Raw genomic sequence first — 17943 nt, 5'->3', positions numbered from 1 at the left:
TTCTCCCATCTTCAACCCTCCTCCTCTTCCTGGACACCCTGTTCTGGTCTTCTGCCTGCTCTAGATCTTTTTGTTGCTAACTGCTAATGAGACATCAACCATCTTGACTTTACCACTTCTCTCTCCAATTCTCACCTCACTCCTTCCGGACACACTGCTCTCCACTTTCTCTGCACTAATCCTAACCATCCAAACCCTCAGAAAAGGGAGGTGCTGTAGTAGTCAGGCGGACTGACCTCTACCTTACTGAGGCCAGGTGACAACTTTCAGACACTTCCTCTTTCTTACCCCTCAAACAGGACCCCACTAAGGAGCACCAGGCCATTGTCACCCACACCATCACTGATCTTATTAACTCTGGGGATATTTCATCCATTGCCACCAACCTCATAATTCCCTTATCCACACCTCCCATTTCTACCTCCTAGCCAAGATCCACAAACCTGCCTGTCCAGGTAGACCTATTGTTTCTTCTTGTTCCTGCCCCACTGAACTTGTATCTCCATGCCTCCACCCTGTTTTATCCACCCCCTCCCCCACCCCCAGTTCAGTACCTATCTACATCCATGACACTTCACGCTCTCTGGATCTTTTCAATGACCAAGTTCCCTGGCCCCCAATTGTCTCACTTTCACCATGGATGTCCAGTCCCTATACACCTCCATCTCCCATACACTTCCATCCCCCATCAGGAGGGCCTTGAAGCTCTCTGCTTCTTTCTAGATAACAGACCCAACCTGTTCTCTTCTACCCTCCTCTGTCTGTTGGAACTGGTCCTTGGTCTCAAAAATTTCTCCTTTGGCTCCTCCCAGTTCTTCCAAACTAAAGGTGTAGCCATGGGCACTTGTGTTAGTCCCAGCTATGCCTGCCTCTGGATACGTGGAACAGTCTACGTTCCAAGCCTACACCAGTATCACTTCCCAACTTTTCCTATGCTTCATTGATAACTGCATTGGGGCTGCTTCCTGCATCCACGCTGAGCTTGTCGACTTCATCAACTTTGCCTCCAACTCCACCCAGCTCTCCAATTTACCTGGTCCATTTCTGACATCTCCCTCCCCTTTCTTGATCTCTCTGTCTGTATTTCTGGAGATAATCTATTTACTGATATATTTTATAAACCCAATGATTCTCAGAGCTACCTGGGCTATACCTCTTCCCACCCTGTCACTTGCAAAACTGCCACCCCCTTCTCTCAGTTCCTCCATTTCTGCTGCACCTACTCTCAGGATGAAGCTTTTCATGTCAGAACTAATGAGATGTCCTCCTCCTCTAAAGAAAGGGGCTTCCCTTCTTCCACCATCAACACTGCCCTCACCTGCATTTCTTCTATTTTGCGCATGTCTACCCTTACCCCATCCTCCCGCCACCTCACCAGGGATAGGGTTCCTCTTATCCTCACCTACCACCCCAGTAGCCTCTGCATCCAGTACATGATCCTCAGTAATTTCCGCCATCTCCAACGGGATCCCACCACCAAACACATCTTCTTCCTCCCCCCCCCCACACACACACACACACTTTCTGCTTTCTGCAGGGATTGCTCCCTACATGACTCCCTTGTCCATTCATCCCTCCCCACTGATCTCCCTCCTGGCACTTATCCTTGCAGGCAAAACAAGTGCTACACCTGCCCCTACACCTCCTCCCTCACTACCATTCAGGGTCCCAAACAGTCCTTAAAGGTAAGGTGACACATTACCTGTGAGTCTGTTGAGACCATCTACTATATCCGGTGCTCCTGGTGTGGCCTCCTGTATATTGGTGAGACCTGGCATAGATTGGGAGACCGCTTCGCCAAGCACCTACGTTCCATCTACCAGAAAAAGTGGGATCTCCCGCTGACCACCCACTTCAATTCTACTTCCCATTCCTATTCTGATGTGTCTGTTCATAGCCTCCTCTACTGCTGCGATGAGGTCACACTCAGGTTGGAGGAGTAACACCTTGTATGCTATCTAGGTAGCCTCCAACGTGGTGGCATGAACATCGATTTCTCGAACTTCTGGTATTGCAAATGGCTTGTTTCAAATCTGTACCCTTTTCATCAGTTCTGGGCTCAGTTTTAGCTTCGCTTTCCACAGTAGCCACACTGGTGGCAAAGCTGCTTCCTTTAGCTTGAGAATGAATTGTGATCCAATTTTGTTCACACCTTTGTTACTGCCAGCGATGTAGTCTTGTATGTGTTCCCAAACATTAGGTGTGTAGCAATCTTTATGCGTCTCTTAATAAAATTAGCAACATCAGTGAAAGTAACTGTACAGTTTATTGGGCAATTTATTGATGACAATCCTCATTAGCAGGCATGTCCAACTCATGCATATCCTGCACATCTTCCATGGCATTGCAACAGGCTTTTTTTAAATAAAGACTAATCTTGAAGAGCTTTTATGTTTTCTAATTTGATATGTGGCTAAGAAAGCCCTTACCATGTAGGCCACAGCAAATTTGTGCTAATGACCAAAATGTTCTATAGTAAAGCTTGGGCCTTTATGTATCCTTACTCCAGGTCGGCCCGCTGGCAAATTTTGACAAGCTCTTGTAGGGTAACCTCCAGTGAACTGTTCAAGAAAATGGAGACCGTCTCCATAATTATTTGTCTTGCCTTCAATGCTAATCTTGAAAGCCCACATAAATGAATGAAGCTGCAATGGATTGCCATCGGAGATTAGAATTTCTTTTAGATAGAGATGCGATACATTGCTGTTGTGTCGCTATGCTTGTTATTTCCTTTTGCTTCCTTATGGCCTCCAGCGCAGCATTTAGACCTTTATTATCCAAAACACGGGTGTCACCCTATCGTAAATCAGTGTTCTCAGAAGCACCTTCTGCTATTGGATATGGCACAGGTTCAGAGTGCCCCCTGGGTGCAGGCTGAGAGTGAACAGCCTGAACTACCCCTTGGGGTTCAAACTCTTGCTCAGTGACATTTGCTCCTTAAATGTATCCATATAGGCATTGAGTATGCTCCAATTTCTTTGTTCTGTGTCAACAAAGGAACTCTCACCATAGATCTGTCCTGCTGAAGCACATTGAGCAGTCACAGCGCTTTAAACCCTTAGCACTTTAACTCTGGCCAGCTCGGCTGCAGTTTCTTCCTGCAACTTAACCTGTTCCATCTCTCTGAAGTTGCTCTTCCATTTGTTCATGGTTTCTCTGAAACTGTTCCATCTTTTCTTCCAATTTATGTTTATCCCTCAATATTAGTTGTCTTGCATATAACTCAGCTAAATCAGCCTCTGTTCTAATCTGTGCCAATGAGGTATCAGGTGCACGAGATGCTCTACTATCAATAGAGCATATGGGACGCATGTTAGACATGCTGTCTTCAGCTTTTTACGTAGTCATAGCCTGTTCTGTGGCTTTATAAGTATTTTCATTTCCTCCAGCAATTTGACTTTCAACATCGCATGTTTACTTTCTCTCAGTCTTGACTGCAAGGCCACTGCTTCCAGCTTGACTCGTGAGGTTTCCAAATGCCTGAACCAAACAAAACAACAGCAAATTCAATTCAACACTTGAACAGAACTGATTTGTTATACTTGCATGATGCAACCTTACTCCAATAATGATTGCTCCAAAGATCGGGATATATATTTGATTCTTTATTAGCAATTAGCAAACAAACATACAATCTTGACGCAATGAAACTTAAGCATACCCAAGCATAAGTTAAGTGTTATTGAGCAGTCAGAAAAAGGTATAACCTCTGATGGTCCCCACCTACGACAAACTGCAATGAACAAACCATGAAGATGTAACTTATTCCCTTCACTTTTACCACACCCCTACTTATGTGACTCATTACCATAATAAACATAAACGCACAACACAGAATACAATGCAGATAGAGAACAGATGCATGGCTCCTACAAGGTGTTTTTGCTCACAGAACTGCTACTCACTAAATGTGTTTTTGTTTGTTTTTCACTCCATTCTCTGTAAACTCTAGAGATTGTTGTGTGCAAAAATCCCAAGAGATCAGTTTCTGAGATACTCTAGTGCCCCCGCCCCCCAATCTGGCACAAGCAATCATTCTGATGTTTGGTCTGAATGACAACTGAACCTCTTGACCATGTCTGTATGTGTTTATGCATTGAGTTGCTGCAACATGATTGACTGATTAGCTATTTGCAATGCCTGCAGGTGTACTTAATAAAGCAGCCACTGAGTGTATCTGTAACCTAACATTTTCCTGAAGACCTTTCTTATTTGCTGCATGTCAGAATTAGGTGCAGAGGAAGGTACTTGTAAAGCAGCAATGGGTGGTGGGTGGAATGGTCTTTGAAAGAGTGGGGGTTGGCCAGGGTGGTTGAGGCAATTGAGCAGAAAAGGAAGAGTGAGGGGATGGGAAACCTGAGGAAGGTAGTGGGAGGGGGGCTGAAGAAAATGATATGGGCCATGTCATGTACAAATTTGAAAAATACGTGTGTAAGCGCATGCTTGATTTTTGCAGCAGAGCCTGGGTCTTCATTTGTCTTTGACTTCCTTGTCACTGGATCAACACTTACTCTGCCAAAACCTTGAACAGGCACCCCACGTTAAAAGAACATGCATGTACTTTGTCTCCCATTGCTCAGAACTACAGTGGAAGTGAGTCACCTGTAGTCCTGATGGTCTGCCAAAGAAGAAGGTAGCTTAGACTTGTGAGATGTGTGTTGTCATTTGTTACAGCCAAAACCACTGTTTGCAGTAAAGCTCTCCTATATTGAAAACCAATTGAACCCCTGACCCTCCACCCCAACTCCTATCTTGGGAACTAACGTGTTTTAAAAATAAACTGTTTACCACACAAAGATGGACCATCTTTTTTTTAAAGGAATCTGTTGATATCTAGTAACAGATTGTGTTACAAGGAAAAAACAGAACAGTGAAAGAATTTAGTGGGTCAAGCAACATCTGTGGTGACAAGAGATGTTTTGGATCAAGACCTGTAGCAGGTCACTGCTTGACATGCTGGAGCTCTTCCAGGCTTCTGTTTTGTGTTTTGCATTCCATCATCTGCAGTTCATTTTGTCCTTTTACAAATAATAGCATTGATTTATTAGCAAATTAAGTGTAGAATTCTGAATAGTTGAGACAGCGTGATCATACTGTGCCATTAGAATCAAGTTTAATATCACTGGCATATGTTGTGAAATTTGTTAACTTTGCGACAGCAGTACAATGTAATATATGATAATATAGAGAAAATACAGAATTACAGTAAATATACAGTTGCAAGAAAAAGTTTGTGAACTCTTTGCAATTACCTGGTTTTCTGTAGTAATTACTTATAAAATATGATCTGATCTTCATCTAAGTCACAATAATAGACAAACTCTTCTCTCTCTCTCACTCACACACACAAACACACACACACACACACACACATTGTCCATCGAAATCCGATTGTGATGTCCACTCCTTTAACGGTGAGATCTTTGATGTCTATACAGTCCTATCCTGGACCCACAAGCTCTATTGCAGGTGGAACATGTATATGTGGTAGTGGTGGCAACCATGCCTGCATTTCTCCTGGCTCTCTTCTGCTGTCTTCTGGTTGTTCTTTCCAGCTCCAGAATACAAACCCCGTCCCTACACAGCTGTCGCCAAGTGGTATGATCAGCAGCAACCTCCTCCAGGTCCTCGGGTCTGATCTTGCACTTCCTTAAAGCATTCTTCATCTGATCCTTATAGCGCTTCTTTGGCCTTCCAGCTGAGCATCGACCATGATGTAGCTGGCCATATAACACTCTGCGGGGTAGTCGACATGGGGGCATCCTTATCATGTGCCCCAGCCACTGCAGCTGACACTGGGTGATCATGGCATCAATACTTCTGCAGTTGGTCTTTACAAGTATTTCAGTGTGAGACACCTGCTCATGCCAGGTAATTCCCAGGATGCGTTGGAGGCAACTTATGTGGAAGCGCTCCAAGGACTTGATGTGATGGCTGTAGGTTACCCAAGCTTCACAGCTCTAAAAGAGGGTGATGACACAGACCGCTTGGTATACAGATGTCCTCCTTAGGTTTGGCTGTCCCAATAAGTTTAACATCCTCCACCAGTTCCATGATGGGTTGACTGCACGGGTGACCATAGGAGGACAAGAGTCCGACCCCTTCCTTGTACGCACAGGGGTGAGGCAGGGGTGTGTACTAGCGTCAGTGCTCTTTAACATCTTCCTCTTGTGTGCTACCAAGCTTCTCCACAACCAGATTGAAGACAGCAGCAGTATGGCAGTGGACGTCAGATTAGATGGCAACCTCTTTGACATCAGGAGGCTCCACACAACCACCAAACTCCGTAGAGAGCGGGTCCTGGAGCTGCAGTATGCAGACGACTGTGCTCTTGTGGCCCATACTCCGGAGGATCTTCAGACTGTCCTTGCTGTGGCGGTGAGAGCGTACAGCAGGATGGGGCTGACTGTCAATACCACCAAGACAGAAGTGGTTTGCCAATGGAGTACCAGTGTCCCACCCACTCTACCTGCCTTCACTGTTGTTGATGAAAAGTTGTCAGTAGTGCCATCTTTCAAATATCTGGGGAGCATTCTCTCTGAGGATAGCGGCATTGACAACGACATACAGAGCCGCATTAAACAGGCATCAGCTGCCTTTGGGAGACTTCGGCGTAGAGTCTTTCAGAACAGGAGCCTTCGTCCCTCCACAAAAATAGACAAACACAATCTGCCTAAACTAATAACACACAAGCAATTGTACTTTTTATGTCTTTATTGAACACATTGTTCAATCATTCACAGTCCAGGCTAGAAAAAAAGTATGTGAACCCTTGTGTTTAATAGCTGGTAGAATCTACTCCTTTTGCAGCAAAAACCTCCACCAAACGTTTCCTGTAGCTGCTCATCAGACCTGCACAAGGGTGAGGAGGAATTTTAGACCATTTATCCACACAAAACTATTTCAGTTCATCAATATTTCTGGGATAACCTTGCATGAACAGCCCGCTTCAGGTCATGCCACACCATCTCGATTGGGTTAAGATCTGGACCCTGACTTGGCCACTTCAAGACACAAATTTTCTTCTTTTTAAACGATTCTGTTGTTGATTTACTCTTGTGTTTCGGATCATTGCCTCATTGCTTCATGTGACGGACCGCTACCCTGACATTCTCCTGTAAAATGTCTTGATACAATTTTGGATTTGTTGTTCCGTCAATAATTGCAAGCTGTCCAGGCCCTGAGACAGCAAAGCAGCCCCAAACCATGATGCTCGTTCCAGCACGCTTCACATTTGGGATGAGGGTTTGGTGTTAGTGTACAGTGCCCTTTTTCCTCCAAACATAGCAGTGTGCATTTCAACTTTTGTCTCATCTGACCATAGGACATCCAGGTGGTCTTTTGCAAACTTGAGATGTGCAACAGTGGTTGGGTCTGCTTTTGAGAGCAGTGGTTTCCTTTCTTTGTGGTGCCCTTCCATGAACACAATTCTTGTTCATTGTTTTTCTTATGGTGGACACATGAACAGAGACTTTAGCAAGTTCTAGAGATTTCTGCAGGTCTTGATGTTACCCTTGGGTTCTTTTTTGCCTCCTTCAGCATTGCACGCTGTGCTCTTGGTGAGATCTTTGCAGGACAACCACTCTAGTGAGAGTAGCAACAGCAACTAGATATACATTTACTGTAATTCACAGTGGTTAAGTAGCGCAAAAGAATAGGAAATAAAAAAAGTGGTGAGGTAGTGTCCATGAGTTCAATGTCCATTCAGAAATTCAGTGGTAGAGGGGAAGAAGCTGTTCCCGAATAATTTAGTGTGTGACTTCAGGCTTTTGTACCTCCTTTCTGAAGGTAGTAATGAGAAGAGGGTATGTCCTGGGTGATGAGAGTCCTTTCTGAGGCCTGTTCTTTGAAGATGTCCTGGATACTACGGAGGCTAGTGCCTATAATGGAGCTGACTAACTGTACAACTCTCAGGCGCTTGCTTCAATCCTGTGCAGTAGCATGCCCCCCCCACTTACCAGACAGTAATACAGCCAGTTAGAATGCTCTTGACAGTACATCTATAGAAAATTGCGAGTGTTTTTGGTGACATGCCAAATCTCTTCAAACTCCTAATAAAATATAGCCACCGACTTGCCTTCTTCATAGCTACGTCGATATGTTGGGTCCAGGTTAGATCCTTAGAGATATTGACACCCAGGAACTTGAAATTGCTCACTCTCTCCACCTCTGATCCCTCTGAGGACTAGTGTGTGTTCCCTCATCTTACCCTTTCTGAAGTCCACAGTCAGTTCTTTGGTCTTTCTAACATTGAGTGCAAGGTTGTTCCTGCAAAACCACTCAACTAGCTGGTATATCTAGCTCCTGTATGCCCTCTCGTCACCATCTGAAATTCTGTCAACAATCGTCAGCAAATTTATAGATGGCATTTGAGCTGTGCCTACCACACAATCATGGGTGTAGAGGGAGTAGAGCAATGGGTTAAGCACACATCCCTGAGGTGCGCCAATGTTAATTGTCAGTGAGGTGGAGATGTTATTTCTGATCTGCAGATATTGCGGTCTTCCAGGTAGGAGGTTGAAGATCCGGTTGCAGAGGGTGATACAGAGGCCCAGGCTTTAGAGCTTTTCAATCAGAACTGTAGAAATGATGATGTTAAATGCTGAGCTGCAGTCAATAAACAGCATCCTGACATGGGCATTTGCATTGTCCAGGTGATCCAAGGCCATGTGGAGAGCCAATGAGATTGCATCCGCCGTAGACCTATTCTGGTGATAGGCAAATTGCAGTGGATCCAGCTCCTTGCTGAGGCAGGGGTTGATTCTAGGCATAACCAATCTCTCAAAGCACTTCACCACCATAGATGTGAATGCTACTGGGTGATAGACACAGACACCTGGAATATGCAACTGTAGTTATTATGTTATGAAACTGAGGCCATTTTAATTCAAAAAATGTCAATTTTAATCTTACCATTTCAGTTGATTGAATTTAATTGGGGGGAAAAAAGTATCCATAGATAAAAGTAGTATGGATTATAAAAAACCTCAAGCTTTATTCATGAAGACAATTCATTCTCTGCAACTTCTGCCATCTCTAAAGGGATCCTACCACCAGGCACATCTTCTGCTCACCACTCTGCTTTTTGCAAGAATCTCTCTCTCCGCAACTCCCTTGTCTGCTCGTCTGTCCCCACCCTAGTATTTATCCCTGCAACTGGATGAAGTGTTACACCTGCCCTTGTACTTCTTCCCTCACTACTATTCTGGGCCCTAAGTGTGCCTTTCAGGTGAGGCAGCACTTCTCATGTGAATCCATCGATGTCATTTATTGCATCTGGTGCTCTAGTGTGGCCTCTCTACATCGGTGTGAGACCTACCATAGATTGGGGGATCATTTCTTCAAGCACCTTCACTCCATCTGCCATAACAGTCGGGATCTCCTGGTGGCCACCCATTTTAATTCCATTTCCCATTCTTCCACTGATGTATCTGTCCACGCCTCTTCTACTGCCAAGTTGAAGCCAGATGCAGATTGGAGGAACAACACCTCATATTCTGTTTTAGTAGTCTTTAACCTCAGAATATCAACATCAATTTCTCTAACTTCTGGCAACCATTCCCTTCTGTCAATTCCCCCCCCCCCCCACACACACACTACCACCACCACCTGTGGCACCTTTACCGGTCCTCTTTCCACTCCCCTGCCCTCTTGACCTGTCCCACTCTCACACCACCTTCTCTTTATTCCATGGTCTACTGTCCTCTCCTATCAGAGTCCTTCTTCTGAAGCCTTTTGCCTCTCCCTCCTATCACTTCTCAGCTTCTCACATCATTCCCATTTTCCCCATTCTCCTGCCTTTTTCCTCTCACCTGGATTCATCTCTCACCTGCCAACTCATGCTCCTTCCCCCTCCCTCACCCTTTTATTCTGGATTCTACCCACTTTCTTTCTAGTCCTGGTGAAGGATCTCAGCCCAAAAAGTCAACTGTTCATTTCTCCCCATAGATGCTGCCTGACCTGCTGTTCCTCCATGTTACTTCAAAAATATCCTTTTGTTTTAAAAGGGAAAAACCAGGATGCGGCTTTTCTTTCCTCCTCTTTCAAAGAATGGAGTTTCTCTTCCTCTGCCATTGATGCTGCCCTCGTCTGCATCTCCTCCATTTCCTAAACATGTGTGCTCACCCCAACTTCCTGCTGCCTTAATGATAGAGTTCCTCTTGTCCTTACCCACCACCCCATGAGCCTCAGCATTCAACACATCATTCTCTGCAATTTTCACCATCTCCAAAGGCATTCTACCTCTAAGCATATCGTTACCTCCCTCCTCTCTCTCTGCTTTCCACAACAATTGTTCCCTCCATGATTCACTTGTCCATTTGTCCCTCCCAGCTAATCTCCCTCCCAGCACTTGTCTCTGCAAGCAGCCAAAGTGCTACACCTGCCCATTCAATTCCTCCCTCACCTCCATTCAGGGCCCCAAACAATCCTTTCAGGTGGGGCAACACTTCGCCTGCAAATCTGCTGGCGTTGCCTATTGTGTCTGGTGCTCCCGATGTGGTTTTGTCTAGCACCTCCGCTCTGACCACCAAAAGCGGAACTTCTTTGTTGCCAAACATTTTAACTCTGACTTCCATTCCTGTTCCGACATGTCGGTCCATGGCCGCCTCTTGTGCAATGATGAGGCCACCCTCAGGGTGGAGGGGCAACACCTTGTATTCTGTCTGTGTAGCCTCTAACCTGATGGCATGAATATTGATTTCTCCTTCTGGTAAAAAAAATATAAATTCCCTCCCCCCGCCCTCTTCTATTCCCCACTCCTCTTGCGTCCCCCACTTCTTCCCTTTCTCCTGTGGTCTACTCTTCTGTCCTATCATATTCTTTCCTCTCCAGCCTTTACCTTTCCTACCCACCTGGCCACCTATCATCTTCTAGCTATCCTCCTTCTCACCCCCCCACCCCACCTTTTTATTCTGGCGTCTTTCCCCTTTCTTTCCAGTCCTGAAAATGGGTCTTTGCCTGAATATTCATTTCCATAGATGCTGCCTGGCCTACTGAGTTCCTTCAGCATTTTGTGTGCTACTTTGACTTTCCAGCTTCTGCAGATTTTCTCCTGTTTATGATCTCCCTCACCATTCTGGTTTATGTATTACACCAGTCCCTCAACATAGTTGACTGAAATAGCTGCACTTGCTGCTCAGTGATATCAAACTGGTACAAATAAAGTGGTTTATTAAGAAGGTCTCTTAGCACTCTCTCAAGCACTCTCTGCCTGTGTCTTCCAAATATTGATAATGCATGTCCCTAGATAGGTAGAATCTGAATATGTGACCCTTTACAAAGATGAGATCATAGAAGAAATATTGTTGAAAGCTGAATTTTCTGTCTGCATGTCATATCACTCAAGGCAAAAATTGAAAAAAATGAGAATAGGACTAGAGGTAACGGAAAATGGTTGGTTGGAAAATCTTTATGCTTGATTTAAATTGGTACCAAGAGTGATCTCACTGAGCTGGTTGAGAGTAAAGAAGCATTGGAAGAGGAATAGAGTGGCTGCCTGTTGTCACCGATGAACTGGACTTTGAAAACTTGCACTTGTTCCTCAATAACAGTTATTTACATGTGCACAAGTAAAAAAATGCCATTTTTATACTGAATACTGTTAGTGACTAATTGGTAATTTGATAATTGATCATGCAAATAAGGAATTTGAACATCCACAAACCACATTACAATAACAACAGGAATTCTGCAGATGCTGGAAATTCAAGCAACACACATAAAAGTTGCTGGTGAACACAGCAGGCCGGGCAGCATCTCTAGGAAGAGGTGCAGTCGACGTTTCAGGCCGAGACCCTTCGTCAGGTACTGCTGCGTTCACCAGCAACTTTTATGTGTGTTGCCACATTACAATAATACCGGTGTTAATAGCCAATATAATCTACACGTTAAAGACCAATTCAAGATTAGTAAAGTAACTATCCAACAGTAAATGTCACCCTAGAATCCTTCGTTTCCATCTTGTCTTGGTATGCCAAATGGCTCCAGCACAATGCCCTTACAATGGGAAGCTAATATGCTCTTCAAAAACCACTCTTGCCTGGGGTGAGTGCACACTATATTTAAAATATTCTTGCCTGGACATTATCTTAACTCTTGGCTTGCCACAAATTCCACATGACCTGTTCAAAAACTGAAGAGAGCATGAGAATATTTGCCACTGTCATAAAATGCTTCTGAATGTGCTAGTTTCTAGTTATAAATCAGTTTGTCTTACAGGCTTGCACGGTTTTGCATGTTTTATTCCAAGCAGCAGTCTCAAGAACTACAGCGCCACCAACAGAGGTGATTGATACAGTTTTCTAAACCCAAATATAATTTGAAAAGTTCATCAGTGCATTTTTATCATCTCCTGTAACTACAACTTGACCTCCTCAAAACTTACTCATAGCATAGTCCTCTGAAATTTTCCCAACAGTATTTAATTTTTCAGTGTATTGTAAAAGAACCCTACAATTGTAACAAGAACTCCAACCTGAGTGTGAGTTATTGCAGTGTTATAAACAGATGAATAATGGAGAAAATTTGTACAACAGTTTACAGTTTATCAGCAGTACAAGACTTGACACACACATGCTTAAAATGTTAGGTAAAACAACAAGTTTGTAATCTTAGGTTTTTTTTTCATAATTGTCTGTTTGGTTTCTTCATGCTAATGAATGCCAGTCGTCACGGTAATTCGTGTGGAGGCAGGAACCTGCAGTTCATTTAAGAATGTCCCACAGACTGGATCCAGAAGAGTTTGGAAGCTATCTATTGTAAGGAAAATTTGTTTTGGAATGTGTGCTATGTAGGTGTGTACAGGTTGAGCATCAGTTATCTGAATTGTTTTGGATTTTGGAATATTTGCATCTATACAATGAGATGCTTTGAGGATTTGACCCAAGTCTTAAACACAAAATCCCACTTACATTACATATATAGTTTATGTATGGCTGGTGTGAAGCTCACAGAGTGAACTCAGAGTCTGCAGTCAGAGCACAGTCTGACGTAATGGAGCAGGGTCCTCCACAGACCATAGGAGGTGAATAGCTGTCCCCAACTGCGACTATTACCAGGTTCCAGCACTGTGATTGGCTTCATATCCGCTATCAATTTCAAACAGCTGCTCATTCCACAGCAACTACGATGTGAGGGAGTGAAATTTCATATATTTTAAATAATTTTGTGCATGAAACAATTACCTTCAATTTTCAGTTAATCGTGATGGATTTTGCTTGCTTCTAGATCAGCATACCGTTAAGCGGCCTATGTTCACTCCTACAATGACAAATCCACTCTTTCAGTACACAATCAAGATCTTTATTTTTCACTTTATACAGTGTTTTTCAACTTTTCATTGGTTTCTGTTCATTACGTATGTGAAGTCACTTCTCAAAACTGGCTGTGGTACACAGCGACTTGCGCATCAGCTAGGAACCTCTCCAGTGCTTTGCGAAATTTCCCATTTGGATTTTGGATAAGGGGTACTCAACCTGTATTACTTCATGCTTTGTTTTTAGAGTGTGGATAGACGCTGCTGGAATGCTCCCACAAGCATGCTCAGTACGATGGAAGAAAACTGCTACTAATCAGGACAAAAGTGCAAGTGACCAGTTCCATAATGCACGATGGAGGTACATGGTTCTGGGGGCCCTGGCTGGTATGGGTGCCATGCTAGCTTATGGATGGTATGGAAAACAGGTATGTAGAAAAATATATTATCACTTTACTAACATGTTTGGTTCACTCATATATTAGAAACAGAAATCTATAGCACGTTACGGGCCCTTTGGCCCACAATGTTGTGCCAACCATGTAACCTAGAGACTACCTAGAATTTCCAAACCACGTAGCCCTCTGTTTTTCTAAGCTCCATGTACCTATCTAAGAGTCTCTTAAAAGACCCTATTGGATCTGCCCCTACCACCGTTGCTGGCTGTGCATTCCACGCACCCACCACGCTCTGTTTTGGAAAACTTAGCTCTGACGTCCCCCTTGTACCTACTTCCAAGCACCTTAAAACTGTGCCCCCTCGTGTTAGCCATTTCAGCCTTTGGGATAAATCCTCTGACTATCCACACGATCAATGCCTTTCATCATCTTATACACCTCTATCAGGTCATCTCTCATCCTCCGACTATTGAAGCAATAGTTGACATTTTTGTTTGTGTTGTCTCCATTATCTTTTCGTTATTAATCAGTGCCACCCCTTAATTCTGCAACATGAATAACTGTGTTACCAGTTCACAGTATTCGTAGAACATAGAACATGGAACACTACAGCACAGTACAGGCACATCAGCCCATGATGCTGCGCCTGCCTTTTAAGCTACTCCAAGGTCAATCTAACCCTTCCTTCCTACATGGCCTCCCATTTATTTTCTATCGTTCATGTACCTATCTAAGAGTTTCTAAAATATCCCAAATTATCTGCCTCAACCACTACCCCAGCAGGACCTGTATAGATTGGATGGGTTGCACCTGAACTGGAGGAGGAGCAATATCCTTGCAGGTAGGTTTGCTAGCATGGTTTGGGAGGGTTTAAACTAATTTGCAAGGGGGATGGGACCCAGAGCGATAGAGCAATGAAAGAAGTGCCTGGAGTAAAGCCAGATCTAACATATAGAGAGGCTTTGAGGAAAGAGAAGCAGAATAAACGGTGTAAAGACAGTAAGGCAGAAGGGCTGAAGTGTGTGTACCTCAATGCAAGAAGCATCAGGAACAAAGGTGATGAACTGAGAGCTTGGATACATACATGGAATTATGATGTAGTGGCCATTACAGAGACTTGGCTGGCACCAGGGCAGGAATGGATTCTCAATATTCCTGGATTTCGGTGCTTTAAAAGGGATAGAGGGTGGGAGGGGAGGAGGGATGGCATTACTGGTCAGGGATACTATTACAGCTACAGAAAGGGTGGGTAATGTAGCAGGATCCTCTTTTGAGTCAGTATGGGTGGAAGTCAGGAACAGGAAGGGAGCAGTTACCCTATTGGGGGTATTCTATAGGCCCCCTGGTAGCAGCAGAGATACAGAGGCAGATTTTGGAAAGTTGCAAAAATAACAAGGTTGTTATCATGGGTGACTTTAACTTCCCTAATATTGATTGGCACCTGATTAGTTCCAAGGGTTTAGCTGGGGCAGGGTTTGTTAAGTGTGTCCAGGACGGATTCCTGTCACAGTATGTGGACAGGCCGGCTAGGGGGAATGCCATACTAGATCTAGTACTTGGTAATGAACCGGGTCAGGTCACAGATCTCTCAGTGGGTGAGCATCTGGGGGACAGTGACCACCGCTCCCTGGCCTTTAGCATTATCATAGAAAAGGATAGAATCAGAGAGGACAGGAAAATTTTTAATTGGGGAAGGGAAAATTATGAGGCTATAAGGCTAGAACTTGCGGGTGTGAATTGGGATGATGTTTTTGCAGGGAGATGTACTATGGACACGTGGTCGATGTTTAGAGATCTCTTGCAGGATGTTAGGGATAAATTTGTCCCGGTGAGGAAGATAAAGAATGGTAGGGTGAAGGAACCATGGGTGACAAGTGAGGTGGAAAATCTAAACACAAAATAATCTGCAGATGATGGGGCCAAAGCAACACTCACAACACGCTGGAGGAACTCAGCAGGTCGGGCAGCATCCGTGGAAAAGATCGGTCGACGTTTTGGGCCGGAACCCTTCGTCAGGACTGTAGGGAGAAGGGGCAGAGGCCCTATAAAGAAGGTGGGGGGAGGGTGGGAAGGATGGTAGGTTCCAGGTGAAAAACCAGTAAGGGGAAAGATAAAGGGGTGGGGGAAGGGAAGCAGGGAGGTGATAGGCAGGAAAGGTGAAGAAGGAATAGGGGGAAACACAATGGGTAGTAGAAGGAGGCGGAACCATGAGGGAGGTGGTAGGCAGCTGGGGGAGGGTGCAGAGTGAAATAGGGATAAGGGAAGGGAGGGGGAGAAAATTACCGGAAGTTGGAGAGTTCTATGTTCATAGCGGGTCTGAGTCAGGATGTGGTTGAAGAGTCGGAGAGAGGCGGAGATCACAGAGGGGGAGCAGTGAGAGGGGGCCTCACTGAACTCCCATCGAAGAGAAGATTTAAACTTCTTCAGGGTAGGCATACTTTGAGGAGACTTCGCAGCGGAGTCCCCCCTCCGTCCGCCAAGACAGTCAGAATCTCCCACTAGCCACCCACTTCAACTCTGCTTCCCACTCCCATTCAGATATGTCCATACATGGCCTCCTCTACTGCCATGATGAGGCTAAACTCAGGTTGGAGGAGCAACAACTCATATACAGTCTAGGTAGTCTCCAGCCCCTTGGTATGAACATAGAATTCTCTAACTTCCGGTAATTCCCTCCCCCTCCCTTCCCCTATCCCTATGTCACTCTGCCCCCTCCCCCAGCTGCCTACCACCTCCCTCTTGGTTCCGCCTCCTTCTACAACCCATTGTGTTTTCCCCTATTCTTTCTTCATCTTTCCTGCCTATCACCTCCCTGCTTCCCTTCCCCCACCCCCTTCATCTTTCCCCTTACTAGTTTTTCACCTGGAACCTACCATCCTTCCCACCCTCCCCCAACCTTCTTTATAGGGCCTCTGCCCCTTCCCCCTACAGTCCTGACGAAGGGTTCCGGCCCGAAACGTCGACCGATCTTTTCCACGGATGCTGCCCGACCTGCTGAGTTCCTCTAGCGTGTTGTGAGGTGGAAAATCTAGTCAGGTGGAAGAAGGCAGCATACATGAGGTTTAGGAAGCAAGGATCAGATGGGTCTATTGAGGAATATAGGGAAGCAAGAAAGGAGCTTAAGAAGGGGCTGAGGAGAGCAAGAAGGGGGCATGAGAAGGCCTTGGTGAGTAGGGTAAAGGAAAACCCCAAGGCATTCTTCAATAATGTGAAGAAAAAAGGATGACAGGAGTGAAGGTAGGACCGATTAGAGATAAAGATGGGAAGATGTGCCTGGAGGCTGTGGAAGTGAGCGAGGTCCTAAATGAATACTTCTCTTCGGTATTCTCCAATGAGAGGGAACTTGTTGATGGTGAGGACAATATGAGTGAGGTTGATGTTCTGGAGCATGTTGATATTAAGGGAGAGGAGGTGTTGGAGTTGTTAAAATACATTAGGACGGATAAGTCCCCAGGGCCTGACGGAATATTCCCCGGGCTGCTCCATGAGGCGAGAGAAGAGATTGCTGAGCCTCTGGCTAGGATCTTTATGTCCTCGTTGTCCACAGGAATGGTACCGGAGGATTGGAGGGAGGCAAATGTTGTCCCCTTGTTTGAAAAAGGTAGTAGAGATAGTCCGGGTAATTGTAGACCAGTGAGCCTTACGTCTGTGGTGGGAAAGCTGTTGGAAAAAGTTCTTAGAGATAGGATCTATGGGCATTTAGAGAACCGTGGTCTGATCAGGGACAGTCAGCATAGCTTTGTGAAGGGCAGATCATGTGTAACAAGCCTGATAGAGTTCTTTGAGGAGGTGACCAGGCATATAGATGAGGGTAGTGCAGTGGATGTGAACTATATGGATTTTAGTAAGGCATTTGACAAGGTTCCACATGGTAGGCTTATTCAGAAAGTCAGAAGGCATGGGATCCAGGGAAGTTTGGCCAGGTGGATTCAGAATTGGCTTGCCTGCAGAAGGCAGGGGGTCGTGGTGGAGTGAGTACATTCAGATTGGAGGATTGTGACTAGTGGTGTCCCACAAGGATCTGTTCTGGGACCTCTACTTTTCGTGGTTTTTATTAACGACCTGGATGTGGGGTTAGAAGGGTGGGTTGGCAAGTTTGCAGATGACACAAAGGTTGGTGGTGTTGTAGGTAGTGTAGAGGATTGTCAAAGATTGCAGAGAGACATTGATAGGATGCAGAAGTGGGCTGAGAAATGGCAGATGGAGTTCAACCTGGAGAAGTGTGAGGTGGTACACTTTGGAAGGACAAACTCCAAGGCCGAGTACAAAGTAAATGGCAGGATACTTGGT

At 45.0% G+C, this 17943-nt stretch overlaps 1 protein-coding gene across 3 annotated transcripts in view; it reads left to right on the top strand.

The window, feature by feature from the left end:
* The window catches only part of suox (sulfite oxidase), a 49967-nt gene that overhangs the window by 24826 nt on the left and 7198 nt on the right, over positions 1-17943 (top strand). For all 3 annotated transcript variants that reach the window (XM_072248924.1, XM_072248925.1, XM_072248926.1), the window contains one exon: positions 13503-13683. In XM_072248924.1, the coding sequence (XP_072105025.1) occupies positions 13503-13683 (181 nt within the window). The remainder of the gene's footprint in view (positions 1-13502; positions 13684-17943) is intronic.

The sequence above is a fragment of the Mobula birostris genome, chromosome X (genome assembly GCF_030028105.1).
Source record: "Mobula birostris isolate sMobBir1 chromosome X, sMobBir1.hap1, whole genome shotgun sequence".
Taxonomy (NCBI): domain Eukaryota; kingdom Metazoa; phylum Chordata; class Chondrichthyes; order Myliobatiformes; family Myliobatidae; genus Mobula; species Mobula birostris.
This window is presented reverse-complemented; position numbering and strand designations above follow the sequence as displayed.